Source organism: Oenanthe melanoleuca, chromosome 2, assembly GCF_029582105.1.
Source record: "Oenanthe melanoleuca isolate GR-GAL-2019-014 chromosome 2, OMel1.0, whole genome shotgun sequence".
NCBI lineage: Eukaryota > Metazoa > Chordata > Aves > Passeriformes > Muscicapidae > Oenanthe > Oenanthe melanoleuca.
Window position 1 is genome coordinate 65478626 of NC_079335.1, and position 23936 is coordinate 65502561.

Consider the following 23936-nt stretch of genomic DNA (forward strand, 5'->3'; position numbering starts at 1 on the left):
TTTTATAATTAAAACCATGAAAGTCTAGCCTGTGATAACTTCATCCCAGTCTACTTTCCCAGGCTGATGCAGGAGATAAAATGTTTATGGAACTCCATCACTTTATATGACTAATTTGGCACATGAATGACCAATTTCATTTCAGTTATAGAAAAAATATTTATTAAGTTTCAGTTCTATTTATTTGTATAAAGTAACTTCAAAGAGGCTGTTAGGATGTTGGGCAAAGTCTAGACAAGAAGAATGCTGATTTACAGGCTAGCAAACACAAGAAGGAAAGAATTTCTGGTTCAGAAAACTGACCATAAAATTATATTATCTACCAAGTACGTTAGTTTGGGACACTCTCAATTCACAGTTTTATTGCTTCTGTGGCATTCAGAGCTTTTGCACTATTTGCAATTTTTCTATTGCTTCTATACTGCATGATTTATAGCAGTACACTGAATGTGTAAAAATGTATGGGAATACCTTTTAACTGCACCAACATCCCTGAGGACAAAAAGTCTTCCCAATTTCATACAAAGATGAAATATATGAAAACATTTTTAAGAACTACCATAGCAGTTGCAGGATATCAGAGGAAAAAGTTGATATTTTTCTTATTTGCACATGCATATGATAAACACAACAGGAAACCAATGAATTCACTCCCACCGCAGTTGGGATTTCTGCTTACTTATGGCATGAAGCCTAAGTCATTATAAAAACAAAAGAGCTGAATCAACTTCTCAAGTGTATACCCATAAATTTGGGATCATTTGGAATCCAGTTCTTAATTTTGACCACAGCAATTTGGAAATTATCCAGAAATCAGAAAATCTCTCACAATTTCATTAAACCCAACTGCAAATCCTAAGGAGAGAAATCTTAATTCTGCCTTCAGCTGGTATAAGAATGAAACACATAGTTGAAGATCTTGCAAATAGGAGTGGTTCTGCCTACAAAAGAACTCATTGTACAAGACTGGTTTCAGCTTCTGCATTTCATAAATTTGTCAATAAAACTTAATCTTTTTTTTTTTTTTTTGCTACAGTCTGTTCTTATTTATTAGACAGTAAGCCAAGCCTTCTTAAAAAAAATTCCAGGGATAAACAGAAAATCTATCAACTTAACTATAAAGCTGCTAGCTTTTGGGGACTAGGAGGCAAAAGACACAGTTATTGCACCTTGGGAATGAATGATTGCCTGGATGATTGCTTTTTTTAAAGTCAAAAATAAAGAAATTTCCGGAGTGGAGATTGTTCTTCAATGGAGACTATAACAAAGTATGCACCACATACAACCCAGCAACATTCCTTGCAGGAATGGGCATTAAATACTTATAAAACACATATTTATGATGTCATTTTATCAAGTCATTTACTATAAAGGTATTGCTGCCACCAATATAATTCTTACCTGTTAATTATTCTTCTATGAACAATCTTCAGGATTATGATTCTTTCTGCACAGTCTTTAAGGAACTCAGACATTTTTTGCTTTAGACTTGGCTTCATTTCATGCTTTGCTATAGCCTTAAGGTGATCCCATGATGCTTTGCACCGTCTTTCCATCTGACATAAGTTTTCCTGGAGTTGTTCAAAGTCAACCTGAAAAAAACAAAGAAAAATGTAACACTTGGAGTGAAAACACTGCAGTTGTATACTTGGATACCTGTCAACAATGTCATCTGTGTGTATGAAAGGGTCAAAGTAATGGCAGCACAACATCAATTCACAGTATTAATCAGTATTAAAGCAATAAAAAAAGAACCTTTCTCTATCACACTATGTCTAGGCATGTAAGGTTAGTAAGGAAACTGAAAACAAAGAAATACGCATACACATATATTTGGTTTTATTCTTGGAGGCCTAACAGCTAAAGGGACAATAAAATATTGTGATGTGTTTTTTTTCCTTTGCTAGTAACTTCATGTCTGCACCAAGCAACTGCATGACTCATTTCTTTCTGAGGTAATACAAAACTTTCTCTTTTTCTTAATCCTTTTCTCTACTACTCAAAGCTTTTTATACCCTGTTTACTGCTCAGTGTTGTACCACGCCAACAATTCTCCATTTTAGGAAGCACTTGGATCCATTCCCCAGTCATGCACTGACTTGCTAATAGATGATCTAGTTCTAATCACAAAATTAACAGGCCAGAATTTTTGAAAACTTTATTGAATGTATGTGTTATTTAGTGATCTCAGCACTAACTTTCATCCCTTGATATACCATATGAATTTACTGGCTTGTAACGAGATCATATAACAACTCTGAAAGTCTCTCAACACAGTTAAAATAAATGATTGCACCTTACAGAAACATTCATCAGGATAGAAGCCAGTACATGCCACAGAAGGTGAGGAAGAGCTTCTCCTTTATTCATCAACCAAAAAAGGTGTTCAAACTGCAATACTCTACAGGAGACACTCAGGACGTCTTGCTAACAACTCAACAAAGTGCATCAATGACCCAGCCACAGTACACAACAGGTAAGAAAAATAAAACTACCCACCATTCTCTGGAATTCTGAAGAAAGGAAAAAATGATTTTATAATACCACTTCACAGTTCAGATGAACTCAAGCTATAAAATACAGGCTTAGCTCTCAGATTCTAAACACATCAGTGCTTGGGATGTTACAGTCTCATACTCCAGTTAATTCCTTAATGCTAAATGAAAACCAGTGTCAGGGGCAGGTTTTATTTCATTCCTCTTAGCTGTGTGCAGCATCCACTGCTGAGACCTATACTGAGAATAGCCATAAGAAACGCATTATTATTAAAAAGCTCCTGGTATTGATTTGATTTGTTTTTGCTGTGATTTATAAAGTGATGAATTTTTCCTCCTCTCAAGGAAATAAAAACATCCTTTGATCCACTCTGCTATTCAGAAGAGCCCTGCAGGCGGAGCAGCTGTGGGGTATTTGCTTTCCTTATATCCATCTCAATGCATATGTTGAAAAAATAAAAAGTCCTTTCCAGGTCAGTATTTTCACTGTTGATGATAAACACATTGCTGCTCTCCACAGATGGTGTATCTAAAACACATATGGGGGAAAAAATACTAGCATTCCTGTTAAGGAAAAAAAAAATCCAAGGTTTAGGCCTACTTAGTAAGAATTATCCAACCTGGTTGAGGAAGCCTCTCAGCCTCTGTAGCTGACAAAATTAAATTAATGACATTTTATGATAGAATGAGTTCTAATCTATCAAAAAACTCTGAGGTTCAGGCCTGTAGGGGTTCAAGAAACACCTTTGGAGAACAACAAATCTGGGGGGAACATGGTGAATTCCTGGCCCCTCCAAATCTGCCAACAGTCAGCACATTCACAAGAGTGGGAGGTTCCAGGTGGGACGAGGGCTGGCAGGTTGGGCTAAGGGACACTCACAAGTTTTTTGAGCACAAACAAAAATTCAGTCCTCTGTGGAAGTCCTAAGGAGACTGCAGTAAGAAAACACCACCTGAACTCTTCTGGAATAAACCTTTGTGGAGCACAGGTGTGCTTGAGCAGAAGTTGTAAACTCCTGGAAGGAGTAAAGCAGGAAATCCCATGTAGGATTATGTACCTGTGTACTCCCTATGGGCAAACTGTACAGCACCTGAAAGAATGCGCCAAACCTTCATGAAATCTGTCTGCTGACTCTCTAGTGTTTGGTCACTTGCTTGTGGACAGGAAGGAATACACTTGCAGAAAAACATCCTCATGTGAAATATTAAAGTTCCAGTTTTTCAATAAGGCACCCCAGCTGATACCCACTTTATGAAATGCTATTTCACCAGTGCCAATTTTGTGTGTAGACACAGAATCCATTACATTTCAGTCTGCTCCAGGTCTGTAGTTCTGCTTAGGGTGTTATATACAAATACAACAACAGTAAGAGTGATGAGAAATCCCAGCTACAAGAGATCCCCAGTCATGTGTTCACATAAAAAGGAGAACAAAAACTTGTGTGGAGTAATAATGACAATTATTCAATATAATATGCATAAAGAAAACATAAAAAGACATTTTTAACACCATACTACCTCTTTATCAGTTCACACAGCATTGCCAAGGGAGCATGGATTGCACCTCATGATTTATGTGCATATTTCCAATATTTTACTAAAGGAATTAATGATGTATAGTAGTAGAGAAACATGGATCCCCTTTTTTGTTCTTTCATTCATGAAAGGAAAGATGCACCAATTCTTGCCTGCTGTTGGATGGTCATGGTGAGACTAAGGAATTCAGGTGAGTTGTGGCTCCAGGAGAGCTCAGCATAGGAGGAACTCAGATAAGAATTGCTGTGGCATTATTTTATAACTATGCTCCACAAAATAAAAGGAAGCAGTAATCTGAAATAGTCATTACAGATTTCTTGCTTGACAGTAGCAACAGATGTTGTACATGGCCCAAGGATTTGGAGGAAGATGGAAACATATATTATTCTTCCTCCTCAGTACATATATGTGCAAAAAACAGGCAGCTTGCTGGTCCTGCATAGTTACCTTCTGCTACAATTTTTAAAATTAATACATATTTTTTTTCTGCAGGAAAAAGAATGAGTGGCCTTAGGCTGTTATGCAAAATAGGAATGCCCTTTCTTTCAAACACTATGAAATGTTTATTTTAATTTGTAAACCAATTTAGAAAAAGAAACTTTCTAAATGGTTCTGGAATATTTTAATAAGTTCCTCCTTTCTCTAGCCAGATTCCTCTCCGTTCACAATCACACTAGCTAAAAAATATTCAGAACAATTGGTATCTGTGAAATCTCTTGCTAGGCTCACTGTTCAGTCATGTGAGAAGTGCCTTAGTAGACACTGTTCTATCAGAGAGGAGCAGCCAGAGACAGTACATGCAAACAAGATGCAAAGACAAGTTTATGTGACAAAAGCCCTGCAGAGTCAGCCTCAGCAAACCACTGCCCTAAACTCACTAATGGGCAACTTTAGAATTAAAAATCTATTTTTCAATTTAACACACCACCATATTTCATAGAAATGACTCAGACCAAAGAATAAAACCTTCCAACCACATGCCAGAAACAACAAAACCCACTTTAATCACTTTATATCACTATTTACTGCTTGCTACCATAGAAGCAGATAAACATGCCATAAACAACAAAAATAAAAAGAATTCAACCAAGTTTCTCATTCCACTGGGCTGAGAATTCAATACCTCATGACACACCTACTTCCCAGACAGTTCTCACTGGTTTTCACCTGACTCAAAAACTGCCACTACCATCAAACAGCTCAGCATTTACATCCCTGCTTGTTCTGGTTCCCTGAACATTGGTCCTTACAAGGCCTATTTTTTTTCAAGTTCAACTCCATCCAATATCATATGCCACGTATACAAGTTTAAAACTTTCTCATTCATGAAATGCTAGACCATGCTCCAATTATTCAGGCAGGACATGGATCAGGAAGCCTTTCTGGTCTTTGGGTTGGGATGTTATTCCTCTGTGTGCCCACGAATACCTCACAGCAACACAGGAATTGCACACTTTATTTTTTGGGAGAGAGAGGAATGGCTGCTTTGAGGTAACATTGGGAATTAAAGTGCTTTCCACTATATATTCCCCAGGGCAGCATACAGAACTCCAGGTATGCACTGCCATGCACTGCAAACAACTGCAGCCACTGTGAGATAAGAGGTCATTTTTCTTCAGCTTTCCTTTAGCTGGAATGTGCTCTACAAACACGTTTCCTCTTCCAGCTAAATCTCCTCTAGTCTTTGGGCTAAGCTCCCCACTGCTGCAAGTACAAAACCATCCTAAACTCAAAGATGCTGCACCTAAATACACTCACGTTTCCTGCCTCCTGTGCTAACATTCAGCTCTTCAACAGGGTCAAAGATGTCACAACTGGATTGAAGCAAAAAGCCCCAAAACAAGTAAATGAATGGAAACTGATGAAGCACATATTTTCAAAATCACTGTATCCAAAGCTTTGTCCTGAAGGCCAGTGAATAACTTACTACATAGCCTCAGCAAGCTTGTATAAGATTTCTATTGTTTGATACTCTATTGCTATAGCCTGTTTCTTTTAGTGGTAAACATATAAAAGCCAGTTATTTTCTAAAGAAGACCTCGATTTCTGCATTTTTATCTTAGTCACAAGGTGCATTTAAGAGAAGATTGATGCTTTCACAATGACATGTTGCCTTAAATGTATAATAAAATGACAACTATTTTGTAGTACCTCATAGAAAGATATACATAACCACACACAAGCTTTCTCTTTTCAAAGTTCAAGATAGTTTCTGCAGCAGACCACAGTCTAGTCTGAGCTGTTTATAATTTAGGGTCAGACCGTTCATTCTCACATTATTACAGGGATGCATTCTGGCAGGGAACATGAAATCTTCCTCTTTTCCTAAGTTGGTGCAGTGCCAAAGGAAATTCTGAGAATTGCTCCTTGCAAACACACTGTCATCTGAGAGCAGCGACCTTCTGTGGCATATGTTCAAAACTCTGCCTCCTCTAATATTTCCACACTGGCTTCCTGCACCAAGCATCACAGGAATAATCCCAAGACCCTTGTTAGCCTGACTTGCACGCTGTGGGCATGCAGTTTCAGCCAGATAGATGCCAGCTCTCTAAAGCAAGCAATATATAAAGAAGATCCTCCTCAGACATTTCTAATTCTACTGTAAGAGGTGGCATCCTATGAAAATAATTTTGGAAATGAGAAAACTTGAATCAACCCACTAACAAAAAATTTAAGGATAGAGGAGGCAGAGGTGCTTACTGAGGTAGGACCAGATGAGTCTGCCTAATGATATACACTTCTCTACTGCATTTTACTTCATTAAACAATTTTTCTAATGGGACCTAATCCTACATGGGATCATTTTGCAGATGCTGTATGGCACTTCCCACAATCTGGGACAAAGGGGAGCCATACCACACAGTGGTGATGTAGGTCCCTTCAGATGGTGTTTAGTCACCTGCAACAATTCCTGCAGTCATTTCACCTGGAAAGTTATTGAAACACTACAGTGCTGTCAGGCACATGCTAAACTTCATCTGCTCTCTTTGAGACACAACCTCAAAGTATCATTTGCCATGGAAGCTCGTTCCTTTTGCCCCAGTATGCCCTGGAGCCAACAGAATCTGCCTTTCCCTGATCTACTTTCACCTCTGCTCCTGCTAGCCCATGTCAGGATCTGGGGCAGCTGCTGGCATCACAAGGAATGACTGCAAGAAACCTTGCATTCCTGGACTTTTTTCCATGGAAAAGAATTTGACTTTTGGCATTTATTTTTGTTTGAAATAATGTAGGGAAAACATACTTGAATGATAACTGCACACAAATATTTTCTGTCAAGCAAGACAAGAAAAACCCACTGAAAGAGTACAAGAGGCGGTATAATTTTCCCTAACTTTTCTTTTTTTTTTTTTTTTTTATTCTTTCTTTATCCTTTCTCTGCTTTCCAATGCATCAGGCAGAAGCTATAGCATGTCAAATGTCACTTGTGTTCCAGCCAGGTCCTTTCTCCTCCTGCCTCCCTGCTAAGGTCCTCAGAGGGCAGATAGCTGCAGGCTTCCTTGTCCCCTGCGTATGCCTTAGGCTCAGCCTAAGTTCTTTGCTATCAGCAATCCTTGCCCCCTCCTGTGTTGCTAACATTTCCTATCTCTTACTTTTAAAAGCTGCCTTCTTCTCTACTGCCTAGTAGCTGTGAGTGTCCTGTGCCCAAGTGTCTTGCTGCAGGGGTTAAAAAACAGACAGAAGTTTGACATCTTGTAAGAAAATTAAAATCAGGGGAAGAAAATGACAATTATAGTTTACTCTGTGGAGCTGGCCAGCTTTCAGATGCACAGGGGAAATATTTACAGGTTAGAGAGAAAAGATGAAAATTTTAATAAGGACACATTTTTTATTCACTAACAGAGAAGATACTGGGGCTGAGGCAACTGCCTCTTAAGGAAATTTCTATGAATAGTACTCAAGCTTAACTGCAGAAATCTGAGGGTCTGCTTCAGTATTAGGTACATCAATTCTGGTACAACTTCAGTTAAAAAAAATTACAGTATAAAGCAGATAAATAGGGCAAGTGATTTTAATCACGTTATACTAAATAATCAGTGCTATGCATGACTTTATAAATACATTTTTTGTCTAGAATTCTATTTTTTCTCCAATTATTTCACTTGTGTCTTTTTATTCTTGGTGCCATTTATGACTTCAGCCCTTCAGTAAAAAGCCACAAGTTTTGCAATAACTATTGCATTTTGTTTCTGGTCTTTCTAGCTCCTTTTTGGTGGGGCAGCCTGTTTTCTTTATGTTTTGGAGTTTTTTTTAATGAACTAATGCTCAGGAAATTCTTATACGATGCGCATTTCAGGGGAAGGGGCATCTCTGTTTATCTACAGGATGGAAATTGTTTAGCCTTTGTGGTTTCTGAAAGATGTTTGTAGGCAAAATGGAGCTCAAAACACAGCCTAATCCACGGTGAAATATTAGTTCTCCTTTCCTGTCAGCTTTCCTAAACCAAGATTTCGCCTGTCTGCGAACATTCCCTGGAAGAGGGCAGCTTGGATGGCTTCCACATCCTAACTCTTTGATTTGTGGCAGCTATGATCAAGTGGGAATAGAGCTTGTTACAGTAATCCATCAGTGGTTTAACACATGCAGGAACATCCCAAGGAGGGAGACCTTGGGCGACACGGGGAAGGTTAAGGCTGTAATTTCTCCTAATGTGATTTTGTCTGGCCGTTTTAGATTTTTGTCCGCTTTGGGCAGGGCCACTGGATCAGCAAACCACAGACTGAAAGACTGTGCTCAATTTTGCATGCTCTTAGACCTAGTTTTTTTTTTTAAGTGACAGCAGTAGGTTAAGCTTTCTTGCACTTTCTATGACTGAAAAACAGAAGATCCACTTGGGAGAACACCATAATGTGGTGGTGAGAATTTTGGAAAACAGAATTTCCCTTTTGTGGTAATTTTTCTTCTTAGTGATTAACTTGATTCCAATCTAAGAAAAAAAGGAAACAACTTCTTAGCAAAGAGAAGAACAGGAAATGAGAAACCAATATATTTAAATGTTAAGAAAGTAAGAATCACTCCAATTAAAAACAAAAACAAAAATATAAGAGAAAATCCTCCAAACATGAGAACCCAAACTCACTGAAGGCAATAAACCAGAGCCTAAGCAAAGGTTGTACAAGAGGAAAACTAGGAAAAAAGAGATGGAATCTAAAGAGAAAATAGCTAAGGATGTAAAACAAAAGCCACAAATTCCTTTATGGTATAAAAAAAAAAAAAAGAAAATATGTAGGAGGTCCTGGATCACTGGGGATAAAAGAAACTGAGGAAGACAAAAATTAGGGAAAGGAAGCAAGATACTTCTTTTCATCCAACTTCACCCCAGAGGATGTTGGGGAAAAACCTAATCTGGTCCTCCGTTCTTTTTTCTGTATTATATTTTTAATAGACGTGAATTAATAGCAAGGTTTGAAACCTTACAAGCAGAAACACATGTTGGAGAGAGATGATATCTTACAGAGCAGTAAACAAGTAGAACACAATAATTCTGACATCAATTAAAATAAAGAAATTGAGCCACTGGCTCAAATGAGTACGAATATTTTTGAAACTGCACTTGGTAACTTAAGAGAGTCGAAGGATAGCAAAAGTTTTGCTTATCCCTAGAAAAGCAGCAAAGTTGATGCAGAAGTCCAGGTCATATTACTGTGTCTGGTAACTTGGCTGAAAGAATGAGTGACAGGAACTTAATACATAAAAAAATCCACTATATTCTGAATGTTTATAAAATATGGAATAAATAAGAGTAAGTAAAGAAAATTAAATTTCAAAATCTTTTCAAGAGCCTCGTGGGAGGACACCTATGAACTGTGAGGTAAAGAGGGCAAAAAAAGAAAGAATACACGTTGATTCTCATTTGTTGACAGGGCTGACAGCAGGCATCCCATGGTTTGTACTTTGTATTTCAAAATTATCTGGAAACAAGGAAGCACATCCAGAGGGTAAAATCTACAGATGGCAGGAAACTATTCAGATTAGCCCTGACTGAAGATTATTAGGGGTTTGAGAAATAAACAGTAAATCTTCTTCAGCAGATGATGGACAGTGCTGTAGACTGAATGAAGTGCACAGTGCACAGCAGCTTCCTCTGAGAGTTCTGAGTGCTGTGTCAGCTCAGGAGACTGCCTGGATGTCCTTGGGAACTGCCCTGGGACAACGCCTGTCCAAAGGGTAGCAGCAGTCAAAGAACACAGAGAAAACCTCAGAACATCTAACAAAAGGTAGCAGAAGGGACAAACACACAAAGATATGACCTTGATAAGGAGAGGCTGGAATAATGCACCTACTATTTAACACATTCTAAAAAAGTAAGATGGAGGAAAAGAGTGGAAATGGTCTCATAAAAAAAAAGAAAAAAAGGATAATTTAAAACTTAAACAAGGATCTGAGCAGCCTAGCTTAATTTGGTCTTTCACTGAAAAGGGTGATGGATAAAATGACCTCCAGAGATCCTTTCCAACGTAGGTTATTCTTTTAATTAGAGAGAAAAAATATTTTGACTGTTCAATATATTCAGATAGTAAATCCTGAAACTGGCAAATTGGACAGCAGAAAAAAACAGAATATGAATTCAGTGTTAGAAGAACTGCATTAGGAACCAAAAAAAGATTTCATTTTTGCAGTTTAAAAAAAATTACTGTATTATACAGATGTCCTGGGCTCTTATTATTACCATTTTCATGAGATATGATTCCTAAAGAGAATCTTTATGTTTGCTATCTCCCATGTTTACTCCATTAATCAAGCAATGCACTATTTTTAAGGGTTATTCATAAAATCCAACACTCTGAGAGATTTAAGAGTGAGTTTACTGTGTTCCTATCATGCCTACTCACAGCAGTAATAAATAATCTCCATACAGCATTGAGCCATTGACCAGATCTATGCATTAATGAGGGAACTACCATTCTTTGAGAAGAGATGCTGCCACAAGTTTTCTGTGTTTCTATTTATGTTCCCTAATGCCTAACCACGAGCATTATTTTCAGGACAGAAAAAGGAGTACTAAAATGTAGAAAATTTTCCTTTGATGGTGACAGAGTACTGGAACAGGCTGCCCAGAGAGGCTGTGGAGTCCCCTCCTCTGAAGATGCCCAAAACCCAACCCCAGCCATTCTGTGATTCTGAGTTAAACCAAGTATTTCAAGGACTCTTTAATTCTGGAAACAATTCTATTAGTAAAAAAAGTTCTCCCTTCCATTGGGTTGAAAATGTGATCAGGCATCTGCCTTAAAAAAAGAGATTTCCCCAAACCACTGAATAAATATATTTGAAGATATTGGTCAAATAAAGTTTTAACCTGAAAATACTTCCTAATAGTTATATACATTAAAAATGTACATAACATTAAAGTGGCTGTCATAATCATTAGCTGTCTAAGAGTGCACTGATGAGGGAAACTTGTGACAGACAAAAATAAAGTTCAAAGAGGGAGTACTGGCATCTTTGAAATTCAGTGCAAATGACACAATGAACACACATTCATAAATAGTGCTGCAACAAGGAAAAATCAAAGAATAGAATAAAGTTTAAACATTTCACTTCAAAGAGGTGCTATAAAAATGTGCACATAGACCAGATAGACATATTTACCCACTGGACATACCTTGGCTGACCTAGTGATGGCCCCAATCTCTGAATAAAGATCAGTGCTGTCTGGGAACTTTTCTACCACCATAGTGCAGACGTGGTGCAGGAGGGACTGTTTGTGCACTGTGTCCTTGACTTCTGGAACCTTCTCGAGGTAGCTCAACTCAAAAGCTTTGGCCTGTAAGTAGAAAAAAAACCAAAGAAATTAAAAATAAAAACGCTTACTCCTTCCCACGCAGATTAGTGGACAAAAATGATGACCAATAAGGGGAAGAGGGGAAAGAAGAAGAATCCTACAGGAGAGGAAACTTATTGCTTTTATTAATTTTTAACTTGCTGAAGACTAGGCCTAAAATCAGTCCCTCTGCAGTGAAATGACCCACGACACAGTTCTCACACACTGAATGTAAAGCATCAACACTTTAGAGAGTTATACTAGAACAGTGCTTAGCTCCACATTTTCTTCAGATTGTGCTGAAAAGAGGCAACACACACCACAGAAAACTCCAACACACAATAAAAAGCAGGTTCTATTCCCTAAATTACTTTTCTGGTACAAAACAAACAGTGGGTTGGAATTTTCACAATGGTTTTGACTTCTGTTTTTTTGGAGGAAAAGGCTGCAGGGGAAATGCTGGGACATCAGGCTTACGTTGGTTCCATTCAGAAAGTTCCCAATGGCTAGTAGAGTGGAAAGGATAAACCCCAAAGTTTTATTGTGCTCCAGTTGGTCCATTCCCTCCTTCAGGTCTAGCAGTGGTTCTGCAACTTCCTACCATAAGAACAGAAACAAGAACGTGAAGGTTAGTTTTTAAATTCGATGGTTGAGATTAATTACTGCAAAAAGTTCCTGAACTGGCGTCTTGCAGAGTGTAAACTGGCCATGTGTGCTGGCTTTCTTCCATGTTCCAGCTAATAAATCACATGCAAGGACAGCAAAAAAAGTACATAAAATATTTTCCTATTGTTGTTCCTTTATGTATGCAATTGCCTTACTTGTCCTGGGGACTGTCCTGTGCTTCTAAACAGGAGAATGCTGCTGCATTTCACTTAAATGCATGAATATACCTAAGTCCCAAATTATAAGAAAGCTTCTTAAAAGCATTTTTCTAATCTTTGAACAACAAATGTAAGAAGTCAGAAACCTTGCTGACTTAACATTTGTAGTTTGACCCTACAGCTTGCTTCAAATGATGGCCAATTCTGTGTTTTAGAATGGTTTTGTGCTTGTGAGAATTTAAAACTGGAAAAAAAATCTGCTGTAAACATCAAGCCTTACAAATAGTCTCATTATAATATTTTAATTTAATGCATTCTTCCATCCACACATGTTATCTGAGTATAGATATGCCTACTGGTAAGGCTTGAAATCATAAATTCTGTACCACTACCTCAGGGAGTGAACTACACCAGAGAGTTCAAAAGAAGAGAGTGAGGGTAATTGAGTTGACAGAACTTATTTCTATGTCTCTGTGTGAGGCCCAGGGTTATTTATTTTGTATGCACAGTTCACATTGTTTCTATCTTCAAATGCCATTCTAAGCATCCACGAGCAGCATTCTTTTCATGGAATCACAGAATGGTTTGTGTTGGAAAAGATCATCTAGTTCCAACCCCTGTGCCGTGGGCAGGGAGACTTTTTCCCCCAATTTCCCAAATTGTTATACTCTTTATGAGCCAAGAAGCCAAAATTAAGCTGCTATTTTAGACCAAGAGGCAAAGTAACTGTTCACTTTCTTGAAGACATACAGTGGTTCCTTCAACAACTGTAATGATATTTTACCATAAAAGATGAATGAAACACATTTCTAGTCTCTGCAGAACAGTCTGCCTCTTGAAAAGAATATGGCAAATTCAAGACAAATTTAGAGATGAGATAGTGAGCTAAGTACTATATACATCAGAGGAGAGGTGCTAAATAATCCAAGGCCTTATCAAATTAAAATGAAATTGCTGCACAGTATTCTTTGAGTTGCTTTAAAGTCAGAGTTGATTTAGTTTGTTTTGTTGCATAAACATGGGTTTCTGAAATATTTCATTCAGATCAATTTTCAACCTGTCAAAAAAACATTCTTAAAAGACTAGTTTAAAACATTCTCCAGGTGAAAAAAAAGGTGGCATAAGAGGCTTCCAAACCAGGCCATACTGAGCCCTTCATTTAGCTATTTAGACAAGTTATCTGAGATTACATATTCTTGCACATAGTACACCTTTATAATTACTATTTATTTCATTTTTATTGTAGGATTAAAAAAATATAAAAAGAGTGTGCACGATACTGAACAATCAGACAAATTTCTGCTTTTTTAAAATTTAGCCACTCTTGCTTTTTATAAATCTCACATTCTACCTAAACAGGGCAGAGAGATAAGGCAAAGCTACTTCATATCCTTGGATAACACATTTTTATTTTTCAACTAAAAATTAGGTTTGAATGAAATTTGAGGATTGGTCCAGAACTTCTGTCTGAAACCTCCTAATGCTTGAAAAATGTTTGATGCACATGTACAAATTAACTCAACTCATTATACTTTTTTCATTTCTACACCTGCTTATATTAATTTTGTGATTTTTTAAGTTGTCAGCAAAAAGGATCTTCAGTGATCTTAATAAAAAAAATCAGTTAATATTCCTTTTTAAAAGACCTTTAATTTCCTTTTGAGATAATAAAATTTGACAATATCTGCATCATAAGTAGTTCCATATGAGGAATGAATAGTAAAACAGTGAAATTTTTTAACCTCTTTTGTCTTTGCATTTAAACTAGGATGCCAAAAGAAAGATGAGAGAAAATATTCTTTTGCTAATGACCTTTGGTAAGCATTTAAGTTAATATTTCAAAGCAGCATACACATTATCAAGCAAATAATTTGGAAAGGGTTTTTTCTTTTTTAAATTTTCTATGAAGTGCAAAGAGTATTTATTAATCTAGTTCAGCCTTCTGCAGTCTGAAGATGCTCCCTACAAATGTACCCTGACTTGCTTTAGTTAATTAAAAGCAAGTTAAGAAAGATGATTTCTCTTATTATGCCTGAAGAGCTTTTCATTAAGATAAACAATGTATCAGACAGCCCATTTCTTGAGCAATTCATGTTCTTTTCTTTCAGGTTTTCAGAGATGAAGCTAAGACCTACTTAGGCAGAACTCTGTTCTTGGCAGGTTAGCAGAAGAGTCTCATGCATGAGAACTCTGCTTTTACCAATAACTCAGGTATTTCACACTGTAGGTAACAGGGACCATCTAAAACTTCCAGCCTCATGGGAATAAGGGCATTCATATCTTACATAAAATCTATGTGTGACTTGGTAAATTATATGAGTGCATTCTGAACTGCTATGAGTTTTCCTTATCACAAAACACGATTAAAAAAAAAAAGATCAAGTGAATGTCAGACTAAAAAAAAAATGGCAAAAGCTGTGTAGCTAAGTGATTTTTGGGACCTAAGTTTCATGAAGGGTTTGCCCTTTTGCAGATACATCTTCTGCAAAAACATAGTTTCAAGAACAGAAGAATGTTAGCAGCTCAAGAGTTTCTTTTATCATCAAAATCACTAATGCAAATGTCTTAATTTTTTAAAATTGAATATCACAGTATTTTATTTTGATCTAAATAACATGTACATTTACTGGTTACCTGGAACTTAAACCTTAACCTTTTGTTACTGGAGACACCCAGGTGCTCACTCTCTCTTGCACCCCTGATGTCTGATCCTGGTTTTATGTCCTCACCCAAGATCCAAGCTGCCTGTCCTATCTATGCCTGTCTGCTGGGCTTATCATGTGCTCCTCATACTTCATCACAGTTATCACATGTTACTTCCTCTACCATTTTATGGCAAGTACTGTGCTTAGTCCTATCTACCTTCCAACAGGGATAAAAAAATTGGTTTTGTCTTCACTACAGCTGTTGCTTCTTTGAGTAACGTTTTGTACTAGCATCCATTCTACATGGATTTCAGCTGGTAATAAATTAACTAACTCTGTGGCAAAAGGAAAACTCTCAGATTTGTTTTTTAGCTTTTAGCATTGTTTCAAATACTGCTTTTTGATTGAGAGGACACTAGAAATTGTAGGTATATTCAGAGATTAACCACTACAGCTAACTCAGCTTACATGAAAGGTACAATTTAGCCTTGTGGAAACTTCAAAGCTGTACCAGAGTGAAAAAAAAAAACCAAAATAAACAACAAAACAAACTGGCAAAAAGTATTCATGCCAGATACAAGTATTTTGCTATAAAAGTCAGAAGTGTTACTGGCTAATACTAAAACATTCCAATTAAAAATCCTGAGTATTTGTGTGACTGGATGTCCTAACATCTAAAAAAACTAAGTAAAGTTTGAGTAATCTTGACAGTATCATCTGCAAATCAACCCACTGTTGCATAACATTAAATAACCATTCCTAGATAAACATAAGGCATTTTCACAAGCATGTCCCAATTTTTAGAATCCATTTCACACAGTTATACTTATTTTTCAGTACACTTCTATGTGCACAGACACATATACAAAACTAGTATGTAGAGGAGAGAGCTGCTTTAATGGCAGTGCCAGGGATATGCACCAGAAGTGCAACCAAAAGGAAGTTCCTGTGCAGAGATTCCTCAAAGACCTTGTGAAAGGCAGCAAGCACCTGAAATCCCCTACATGGATTCATTCTGTCTCCTCTGTGCACCAAAATTTTATTCTCTTTTTAAAATCTTTTCCACATGATTCATCATTCTTGACAGACACGCCAATTATAGTGTTCTTTGAATGAATGCCATCCATGGAGAAGGTGGCAACAACTGTGTGTGACTGAGCTGAAATGTTTTAACTTTTGTTTAGAATTTTGAGAGCTATAAACAAAAAAATCTTAATGGATGGTGTTTTCCTTAGTTCAAATGGATGTAAAATCAATATTCTCATGATATAAGAATACAGTAGTCCTCACTCAATCTTTTACCAAAGAAAAATTTTCATTGCTCTGAAGTAAGAATTTCCTGAATAACAACATCTGGAGATGTGGCAGAGATTTATCCCTCTTCTTTGTTTCAATATCATTAGTGACTAATTAAAGGAAGGAAGACATAATCTCTTCATTTTCTTTTATAGAAGGAAGAGATTATGAAGGATCAGTTTAGCTGTTTCCTGGTTGGCCACTGAAACAAAAGCAACCCATTTACCATTTCCTCAAAACGTCCATATAATACCAAGGTCAGGGAAAGATTAAGCAAAGCCTTGCAGAGTCTCCACCCATCCCTGTGCTTTCCCTCACCTTTTCCACTATCTCATAGTCCATCTTGAAAGCCCAGAGCTGGAGCCTGGCAGAGAGCTCGCTGATGGAGGAGAGGGTGAGAAGGAACTGCTCGGCGCTGCCCAGGGGCACATCGGGATTCGCCAGCTGCGCCTCCTGGATCTTCTGCTTTTCCTCCTCCGTTGGGATCATGGTCAGGATTTTCTGTGCAGGGAACCAAAAGGCAAGCATCACTGCTGGGGCTGAGAGGAGGAGTGTGAGGGCTGGTTGCTGGGTGACCCCACAGCAGCCACAGTAGAAGTCCTCAAGTCCTTGGCTGTTAAATTAGGGCAGCACAGTAGTAACCAAGGACTAATCCACTGCACAAGGAAGCAAAACAAGGACTGCTATCTCACACACCTGCAGTTTGCTTAAAAATGTACCTGGATTAAAAGGCCTTTTTATTTTTTTGACATCTGTACTCACCAGATATGGCTAATCATGGGACAAAACACTGAAGGAGATGAAAGGAAATTGGTTAGGACTGATCTCATCAACTTCCATATGTTTAAGTCAGAGCTTAAAATCTTTTTGTAAATTTTGTATGGAAGTAAGGGTAGAAGGAGAACAGTTGTGTGGTCTGTGATTTACAGCAAGTCAGACTAGATTTGAAGGTCCCTTTTAGTCCCAAGATCTACAGATCTTCTAGCACACTTGTAAGTATATAGGAATAACTCAAATACTCCTGCCCCTTGCTGTCCCATAATTTCTCACTTTTTGTTCAGTCTGTTTTGTTTTTCTTATGGAACATGGAAACTATTGCAGATTACTAAGTCACTCCTAAAGATTTCACCCTAACTGACAGCTTCCCAAGGAACACACATTGAATTCAAAGCTGAATCATGCATTGCATAACATATGGCCTTTTAAAAGTTTTTATCTGAAAAAGGATCTCAATATATTCAGTTTCTACTGTCAGTGAGGCTCAAAATATTTAAATTTTTGCTTTAATTCATGGATTCTACAGGCTTGTTTAAATGTGTCAGCTTTCCTTCTGAAAGTATTGCTCTCTAAGGTATTGCTCCTTAAATAGTTTTTAACACCATAAATGCACTTCAAAATAAAAAAGAAAAGCAGAACAACATAAAAGCATCAGATAAGTTGAGGTCTCTACCCTACTGATCAACGCCTCCTTAAAGCAAAGCAAATTTTTGACACAACTTATGTTTATTTATCTCAGGAATGACATGTTTTTGCTGTAGATGTCTATAATGATAGAGGCTGTTTTGAAGGAGAGGAGAGAATAATAAAAATACAGCCAAAGAGCTATCAGACCTGCCAATCCAAACTACAGCCTTGTTCCAACACTGGACATAGCCAATTCATCAAAGCAGCACAACTGCCCCCTTTCAGTACCAACAGTTCCCCTGGCTGTGTGTACAGCACTGGAGCTAAGCATGGATAGAGGGAAAAGGACTTTTCCTGGTCAATCAGGCAAAGAACAAAAGTTAAGCAGGCAAATAATGTTCAATTTGTTGATCTGGGACTTATTTAATTTCAGTCACAGCATTTGTATTGCTGCCCATTTTCTTCTGCTGACTTCCACAAACATTAATAAAGAATAATTTTTTTCTGTTAATGTTGCCTCTCTCTCTTGTTCTTTGTTGTTATAAACAATGACAACAACAAAAAAAAGCCTCCTTGCCTGTACACTCAAGATTCTACCTTAATAAATTAATATACTAAGTAAAAAATAAAAAAAAAAAGAGGAGGAAAATGCCTCCATACATACTAGTGCTTTTCCTTAGCCTGAAAAGGACTATTTGGAAAATATTCTGATGTACATGTGTTACAACTGACAGCATTTATGTATTAATTTTGAGATGTGCCTGCCATCCGTCCATCCATCCATCCATCCATCCATCCATCCATCCATCCACCCAGACATGCTGAAATCTGTACTTTGGACCATACCTAACATAAAACTAGATTTATAGGTAGCTGCTTCATTGTCTCAGTGCTGAACCAATATTCATCTAAAAAAGTCTGTAAAAAAAACCAAAAAACATACAGACTGAGCCTGAAACACATAAAGAAAGGTGTTTTGCAGTGTTTCCTTGAAGAAGTCAGGCATCTTAGTACCTACTCCTCTCTTCCACAACAAGAGGAAGCGAACACACCCTCAGCTGAGACAGAACAGCTTGCAAATAAGATATAGAACATCACACATGGAGAGTTTAGCAGTAGCCATGTGATGGATGTAAAAATGCTTCTGATGCATTTTTGAAGGCTAACACTGCAGCAGTATTCTCAATTGCCTCCTACAAATAACTAGGACTTTTGGCAGCTACCCAGGGATCCCACAAATATTTTGTGGTGGGGCAATGCCTTCACTCCAGATTTTGCACTGCTTTGGGGCATTTTAAAGAGAGCAAAGAAACAGAAAGCTTTATTTCCAAAGGGACTCTTCTCCTCCTTGAGCTTTATATAAACCACAAGATAGATGGAGCTGACAAAAATCATCCAAGTCCAAATTCTGCAAGGCTGCTGTTCTGCACTATGAGAAACAGAAGATGCCAAGCAAAAGAGCCTGTGCTTGTGGTGCCAGCTGCTGAGGATCAGCCCTGCTGCTGAAATCCTTGCCTTGGTAGGGCCAGAGCTGCTGGCAGGTCTCACACCATCCAGGGTGCAAGTGCCCCCATAACAATGACCTACACCAGCACTCCTGATCTGCTTGGGCAAATGATTCTGATCCTCCTGGTCATCATCGTTGGTGTGCCCCTGAGAAAGCAGTGAAATGCTCTTCTTCTTGATTTCCAATCTATGACTAATTTGAGCCATTTGTTCAGTGCTGGAAACTGATGAGCACACCATCTGCCACTTTATTATTATTTTAGTTTTTATTTTTATTTTTTAAAAAAAACCCCAAAACTAACAGTAAAAGTAGCATAAAATCACAGCAGGGCAGAAGGTTACTGGAATCTGATGTGACCATTAAATCACAAATAGCTTAGAGTCCAATCATTAGTTTATATTGCTTTTCCCATTACACAGAATGCCAGAGTGGGTTATGCTGGAAGGGACCACAGTGGGACTAATAATCCAACCTCCCTGCTCAAACAGGGCCATCCCAGAGCACATGGCACAGGATTGTGTCAGATGGTTTGTGAATATCTTCAGTGAGGGAGACTCCACAGACTCTCTGGGCACCCTGTTCCAGTGCTCAGTCACCTCCATCATATTCAGATGGAACTTTCTGTGCATCAGTTCCTGCCCACTGCCTCTTGTCCTATTGCTGGGAACCATTGAGAAGAACCTGGATGCATCCTCTTGATACCCTCACTTCAGATACTTAAATACACTGATACTCTTCAGTTTGCTCTTCTCCAGGCTGGACAGGACCAGCTCCCTTGGTCTTTTCTTGTAATTGAGGTGGTGTCAGCAATCTTCAGGTCAATTAAAGAATAATTGGTTATTAACAAACCCTATGCTCATATTCTCTAGTATATGTGACACATGTGTTTCACTTTCATGCATTCTTACACAACTTTTTGGGCCAGAGTTCTATGTTTTGTGGGAAATCAGTGCACGAATATTGGAGGAAAATAAACAATTTTTGCGTGAGATAATGGACCCTAATTATTCTACTGCTGGACTCAGCCACCTGCTTGAACTTTCAGCAAAGAGATCAAACTGCTTATTTCCTAGACTCTGCCATCCTTAGGTACAATCTCCAAAAGTTCCTAAGAGAGAAGACTTACAAAAGCAACATGTGGCTGAGGGTCATGGGCCTCAGTGTGGGATGCAAGGAAGCACCTAAGCAGTGATGGTGACAGACCAGCACCTCTGAGGAAATTAGGTGCTTAAGTTTTCTCATTTGTGACATAATGGGGCTTCTCAGTGATGGTGGGATTGCAGGGGCATCTCGTCTTCAGTGTTTGGTTTCACTGATCTTACCAGGTGAACAACAGCCTGAAAAAAATTAGTAACTCAAGTGTCTTTTTGTTGTTGTGTCCAAAGATTTCTGTGGCTTGAGGACCACAAATAGGTAAGCTGCATGACTAAATACATGTTAGTGGGTATTTCACCAGATATTTGAAATCCAACTCTTGAAAGGCTCTCTCACATTTCAGCTTCCCAGGCAGCTGTTAACAAGACCCACTGCTGGTTTGCATTACCTATAGAAACTCTGAGAAAATGCAACAGCATATGAAGAAAGGTCAGAACTCCACTGTAAGGGAAGCTGCCTGCACTTATTTTATTACAACTTTTCCAAAAATGATCCAATTCTGAGAAGGAACTACATCTAAAATGCTGATGACCATCCCTATAATCGGGAACTGACACCATTGCCTCAGACCACTGCTCTTCCTCAGCTCTCCACAGAAATACATGAACATCTGCTGGCCACAGAAACTGCAGATGATGTTTTCGTTTGCTGCAAGGAGAGAAAGTGTGGCATTTTTTCTTTAAATAAAGTCTAAAACAGATTAGGGCTGTGATATGCTGATTGTGGATGTCTGGCCAGCCAGGCACCACTGACGCCATTCTCTCTTCTGTCTAGACTTGTGAAAAAAGGTGTTCTTTCAGTTCACATGAGCTAGCATCATTTGAAAAATCCCATCACTCTTACAAAGCATTAGCTAAACAATTTGGAAACTGCAAATGTGGATGTACCATGTCAATGATCAGAAAAAAACCTTGTTTCCAAAAATCAGATTTTGATTTTTGTTTATACATGTCACCATCTGGCTTCTTAACATCAAGCTCTCACTTCTTACCCTTTTTTACATCTCAGGGCTATGTAGTCACTCCAGACACCAATACTTAACATTATTTATTATGAGCATGCAGGGTGTAGCACACCTGGGTATGGAGGGTACAGCACAGGTGGAGAGATTTTTTCATTTCAAAGATTTACTAAAAGCTATACCTACTTATGCAAACACAAAGCCATATTGTAAAGCACAAAACAAACCCCACTAATTTCCTCACTGCATTACCCTAATTTTAATCTGTTTAATTAACCATAGTCTTTGGTATTATTTGATTTTGGTCCACATTTCCTTACTGAGCAGCCCTTTACAGAGAGATCCACTCATTTCCTTTGCAACAGATAAGCACCAAGGACTGGTTTGTTTGACTTCATTCTTGCAGTTGCCTCTGACACATAAAAATTAGGCACCAGGATTTTAAGCTCAGCTCTTTTGCTTACCTAACAGCAAGACCTCATCCATGCTAAAGAGGCAGTTCTTTATTCTGCAGTGAGCTCTAACTTGTTTGAACACAATGAATGCCAAGCTTTCAAAGAAAGGAAAATACAAACACTTTGGCAAATGTAAGGTGGCAAATGTTTTTTTTTTTTCAGCTGGATTGGCTCATGCTTGCACAATGTGCATTCCTCTGAGAATGTGTCTTAAACAGTGCCTGCTTTGCATACTAAGTGCACTACATCTTCCTTTCCAGTGTCATGGCCTCACTTTCTGCCTTTTTTCACAGGGGGTACCTCATCGCTTTAAAACCTAAAAATATGCAATGTACTTAGGAATTGAGAGCTTTAAAATAACTAAAGTATTTTTTCCATTTAGTTATATATTTAAAGTTAAAAAGTAAAGCATGGACTACTAGCAAGAGTTCAATGCCAAAAGCAATGCAGCATTCAGCAGGATGTAGGGCAGCAGTGGAGGCCCTACTGCTGGTCTAACTGTGGCTGAGCAGGTGATGAACTGGGCTACCATGAACTTGGACCTGCAGCCCACTGCATCCCTTGTTGCTAGCACTGCTTTAGTCCACTGTCCTTAAAGAAATTGCTCAGGTGAGTTCCAAGGTGCCATTTAACCCACTGAGGTGCAGAACTAAAGCCACACACACTCACATCACAGCAGCAATGCTCCTCAGCAAAGGACAGGGCACAGAGTTCACTGCCCAGGCAAGGGATGGCTCAGGTGACTTTTACACTGTGGGTACTCTGCTCTCTGTTGGATCTGACAAAAGCCCCCAGTTATAGCTTCTCTGAAATTCTAGCAGTGAATGCTATGTTGTCACCACACACATATCTTTTCTTGCTCTCTTTATATCTCTCTTTTACTTACTGGATATGGCAGCTCTTCTAGACAATTATGGTGCAGAAAGGCTTTTGAGTATCCACTGTGGTGCAATTTTTTAATTAGGAAAATTGCATATTTTTTTCCCATCCCAGCCCTGCATCAATCAACCCATAGATAAGCTATCAATTGCATTATATAGCAAATTGCTGCATTATCTGTAGGGTTTTTAATAAATGAAGCTGATCTTACACTATTACTGATTCATTAAAAGTGGTTACCAATTATGTCCGTATACTTAGATAGATACAAACCATAAAACTTTCTAAAAATCTAGACTGAAACAAACCTCTCTTCCTTCTATGCTAACTTGAGGCCTAAGCAAATGAACAGACAGATAATAAGAAGAGACACAGGGAACAAAGCCTGCCTGTATTGTAGACCGAAGGGGCAGTATGGAAAACTGAGGCAGGGATCTGCTGAGAACAGTGGGATTCACAATAAAGCATTTCTGTACCAACCTGTGTGCTACCTGGCCAATTCTGCATAGTTTAATCCAACCCTCTCTATCACCATAAAGGTCTGACTCTGTAACATTCTGTAACAAAAATATGTAATTTGGGATTGAAAAGGAAATCTAAATTCAATGTAGGGTTTTACCCGATAAGAAGTAAATAAACATACATAATTGAGGGAAAAAAGCTCTTTTCTCCATGGGCATAATCCTTCCCAATCAACCTCCAAGTGCAAAGTACCTGGGCTGTGCTGCACTTACCCTTTCTCTTGATTTCAAATACCTGAATGTTCACATTAGGATTACTCACATCCTTAGCTTCAAGCTGTGGGGACAGATCTCAGACCTCAGAGACCTTTTATTTAGCACTGGGCAAGTATATTAACAGTGCACAATTTCCTGGTTTCTTTAAGTCTTCCAATTGAAACCCACCTTCGTATATATTTTAAATGAAATTATGGGTTCCTGGCAGCTAATGGAAAGGCCACCCAAAGGAGGGTGTGGTGGTACAAAGCACAGCTGTGGACACCACAGCAGGTGGTTG

The 23936-nt window shown here is 38.2% G+C and overlaps 1 protein-coding gene across 1 annotated transcript in view; it reads right to left on the bottom strand.

Annotated features, from left to right (window-relative positions):
• The window catches only part of FHOD3 (formin homology 2 domain containing 3), a 365517-nt gene that overhangs the window by 29167 nt on the left and 312414 nt on the right, over window positions 1-23936 (bottom strand). The window contains exons 21-24 of the mRNA XM_056484679.1: window positions 16877-17059; window positions 12271-12390; window positions 11635-11796; window positions 1402-1592 (exon numbers count right to left, since the gene is read on the bottom strand). Coding sequence (XP_056340654.1) covers window positions 1402-1592; window positions 11635-11796; window positions 12271-12390; window positions 16877-17059 — 656 coding nt within the window. The remainder of the gene's footprint in view (window positions 1-1401; window positions 1593-11634; window positions 11797-12270; window positions 12391-16876; window positions 17060-23936) is intronic.